Here is a 4,004-nt window from a genome sequence, read left to right on the forward strand (position 1 = left end):
CCTGAGTGGCATAAACAGAGAATACAGATAAACCCACGATATTTTATTTGTTTTCTAAATAGTTTTGGATTAGCTATAACTGTTATGTGAGTTCCTGGTGAGGAACCATGACTTCATAGACTTCATAGACTCATGTGTGTGTCTGTGTATATGTGTGTGGTGTGTCTGTGTGTTCCTGTGTGTATGTCTGTGTGTGTTGTTATTATATTGAAATAGCTACTTGAAGCTACTTACCATTTTTTCTTTCATTCTGAGATATCCATGCAAATCAGATAGTCATGCATTCTATATCTAATGTAAGGATCATTCCATCCTCTCACCACTCCTGATTCTGTATCCACAGATCAAAATAACTGTCTTCATTACATGCCTTTTTGAACAAATACTTGGTGTTCTGGGTACCACTGAAATGGTTCCAGACAGCAGGGTGCAGAGGTCTATTTTATTCTGAAGTATTACCACCTTTGATGCTGTCAAAGCAACTGTAAATAATGAAGAAATGTATCATATAGCAGGAATACCTTTACTTAATATGTGTCAAAATAATGAATGATGGACTATTTATACTTTATTAAAATTTATTTAAAATATATTAAAACTATTATAATGAGACTAGTTCATGGGAATTATAATTATTTCAAAATGAGCTCCTGGAAAAACAGTGGGGGTTTCTGTGGGGTTTTAGCAATGATTTTGAAACGGAAGTGGAAAGAAACTTAGATAAGTTGGAGAAAGACAATGAGTTAGCAGTTGAATGTCTGTTGCCCTCATAAAGGACCCCAGATCAATTTCCAGCATCACTGTCTGTCTCATGATTTGATCATCCTTTTCAATCCCGATGGGCAGCTTATTCATATGTGCATGCCTCAACAATGCTATACACATGACATACACAATACATGATATAAACATATCTAAAAATACAGATAAATGAAAGGAACAAGTTGGCTCTACAGGGCACTTTATGAAATCTATACCCCATAATAAACTAACTTCAATCAGTACTTTTCCAGAAAGCAGAAGGACAAAAGGAAAAGCAGGTGAATTGAGAAAAGACCCACACTGTTGCAAAGGAATACCAAAATTCTCCACTCTGATGCAGAGGAATGTCCAGATATGCAGTATGAGATAACATTGCCCAACAACCAGTCCAGAAAATCATAGCTCACCAAATCAGATAGGGGCAGGACTAGATGTACTGCTCACCTAAAATGATCGAATCATTGTAAACTTCGAACACCCTACAGCATCATCATCCAATAAATAGCATATGGAACTTGAGTCCAACTTGGCAAAAAGCAAAAGGAATTAGTCTGGTTTGTTTGTTTGTTTTTGTGGTTTTTATTGTTTTTGGTCTGTTTGTTTGCTGGAGGAGGGAGGCAGTTGTAAAGGAATTTCAATCATGCTACCTGGCTGCTCTAGCAAGGGGTTACACCAAGAGATCTTCATGGGCTGCCTGCTGGGATTGACACACCTGAAAATCCCCCTGTCTGAAAGGCTGACACACCCTTAGGACACACCTTAATCCCAAACAATGTAAGGAACTCTAGTTTGGAAAGAGAGAGGGCCTTGATTGGAAGTGCGGTCTAGTGGAGGGGCAGACAAAGAGCCAATCAGAGAAGGACTCCTCAGCAAGCATCAGAGATAGGATCCGCCCACCAGGAAAGGGAGGCTTCTTAAAGAGAGTGCAGCACTCTAGAGCAGCTCAGTTGAGTTCTCACTGTGCAGTGAGGTGGAGCTCCACCCCTTTCCCTCCAGCAACCCACCACCCATTGTTGATTTTCTGAGTGCGTTCTGTGCTGGTGAAGAGAGGCACGTGAAACCCGAGAGTCAGAAGGGACCAGAAGTGTTGCAGTGGAACCCAACCTGATCGGGAAGGAGAGAACCCACCAAGATTGCAGGAGGCAGAGGACATCTGACAGAAAGGTCTCAGAGGAGAGCAGACGTCTGAGGGAGAGCCTCGGAGGAGGAGAAATTCCCTGGGATCCTCTGCAGAGGATGCATCTGTTTCACCTGGCTCCTGCTGGAGAACACATAGGAGGCTCCATTTTGGAGAGGGGGGAAATTGAAGGCCTAGGGGGGTTCCTCGGGAAAGCCATGGCGGCAGTTCTTTGGGCCTTGATCACCATCACGATCACCAGCCTGCTTGTACTTGGACTTGCAGCTGTCCTTCTCTACTTTCTCTCCAAGAAGCTTGGATCAATATGTGCCCAACAAGAACGCACCTCAATAGCATCTGGAAAAGCAGCACTACTGCAAGAAGTGGTAGTCGTGCAACAAGCGAAATTAGCTGTGATGTTACTGAGGCTGCAGAGACACGAGAGAGGGGAAGTGAGAGAACAGAAGGCCCTCGAAGGATAAACTAGGGTACGTGATGGGTCAGGGGGCCGGGATGGACAGCCCATGGAACCTGAGTCGCCCCCGGCTCAGAAGGAAACCGAACAAGGGCAGCAACCCCCACCACCTTTCCCATTGGCCCAGGGAGGAACGCCTGACAAGGGTTTTCAACAACCCGTGGGACCTGTGCTTGCAGAATCTAAGGAGCCTCCCCGTGGAAAGCATTCCCACTCAGGGGGCTTGCCTGAGCCTAAGCCGATGTGCCCCCCAATTTCTGAGCCACTCCTGCAGCAGCCCTGGCTGTTTCCTTCAGAGACAGGATCCGCAGAATTGGGTGGATCCTATGAGGACCCCACTGCCTCGTTCACAGGGGTTCAGAGATTTCAAGAGGCCCTCAAGACCCCATACAGTCTGGCCTTGAGAAATGAGCCCGGCAGAGCAGATCTGAAGCATGTGGTGATAGATGGAAGTAACGTGGCCCATGGCCTGAAAAAGTTCTTCAGTTGCCGCGGAATAGCCCTCGCAGTGGAGTATTTCTGGAAGCTTGGCAACAGAAACATCACCGTGTTTGTCCCGCAGTGGAGAACGAGACGGGATCCTCACGTCACGGAACAGCACCTGTTGGGCCAGCTCCAGGACCTCGGCATAGTGGCTCTGACTCCTGCCCGGATGGTCTTCCGAGAAAGAATCTCTTCTCATGATGACAGGTTCCTACTGCACCTGGCAGACAAGACCGGGGGGATCATCGTGACCAATGATAACCTGAGAGAGTTTGTGACTGAGTCGGCGTCCTGGAGAGAAATCGTTGCCAGGAGACTGCTTCAGTATACGTTCATGGGAGACATATTTATGGTTCCCGATGACCCTCTGGGAAGACACGGACCTCGGCTGGAAGAATTTCTTCAAAAGGACCTCTTTCCTCCAGACAAGCAGCTGGTTGATGACAGCGGCCCGCCAGGCATGAGCAGTTTGGATTCTGTCCTCAGGAGCCCTAGCCCCAGCCCCAGCCCCAGCCAATGGCCACCACCTCAGAACCACGGAGCCTCTCCAAGCCCTGGGCTTCCTCATCAACAGCTCTTCACTGCCCCGGTCACACTGCCCAGGATGCAGCAGAAACTGGCCAGGCCTGCACAGAGATCTTGGGCAGAGACCAGCGAGTTGAGAGAGGCGCTGATGAGCATCTTCCCGGACTCTGAGCAGAAACAGAAGATTGACCAGATTCTGCTAGCTCATCCATCCACGATGGACCTGAATGCCCTCTCTGGCCTCGTGTTGGATGCAAAGCTGGGCTGAAACTGCACTCATGGTGTGGTGAGGACGGGGCAGGGGAGGGCACTAGGTTCTGCCACCTGTTGGTAGATCCTTCCCTGAGGAAACATTGCTGTATGGTATGGGAGAAAAGGAGTGACAGATGTTTGGTGTACACAAAACGGAGTTTCTAAATAAACAGAAACAGGGAGCAGGAACTCCCACAAATACAGACCATTATGTTTTGTTTTGTTTTGTTTTGTTTTTTAAGTTGAAATTTCCTGATTGGCAACCAGGCAGTCAACTGCTGTTTAAAGTCCCTGGATTGTAGGAGAACGTGATGATGAGTGTGAGCTTCCATTCTTCAATGGGATTTTCAAAACAGTGGGATGGGTTTCAGGTAATGGGACGCTCAGAGA

General features: G+C 47.3%; 1 protein-coding gene across 1 annotated transcript; it reads left to right on the forward strand.

Moving 5' to 3' along the window:
- Positions 1-2,403: 2,403 nt before the first annotated feature.
- On the forward strand, positions 2,404-3,630 carry LOC132650703 (NEDD4-binding protein 1-like). The gene has a single exon (XM_060376043.1). The coding sequence runs from the start codon at positions 2,404-2,406 to the stop codon at positions 3,628-3,630; it is 1,227 nt and encodes a 408-aa protein (XP_060232026.1).
- Positions 3,631-4,004: the final 374 nt, after the last annotated feature.

Source organism: Meriones unguiculatus (genome assembly GCF_030254825.1).
Source record: "Meriones unguiculatus strain TT.TT164.6M chromosome 13 unlocalized genomic scaffold, Bangor_MerUng_6.1 Chr13_unordered_Scaffold_28, whole genome shotgun sequence".
Classification (NCBI taxonomy): domain Eukaryota; kingdom Metazoa; phylum Chordata; class Mammalia; order Rodentia; family Muridae; genus Meriones; species Meriones unguiculatus.

What these genes read in the sequence shown, in the direction of transcription:
- LOC132650703 (XM_060376043.1), top strand. Translation starts at nt 2,404, where the DNA reads ATGGAACCTGAGTCGCCCCCGGCTCAGAAGGAAACCGAACAAGGGCAG.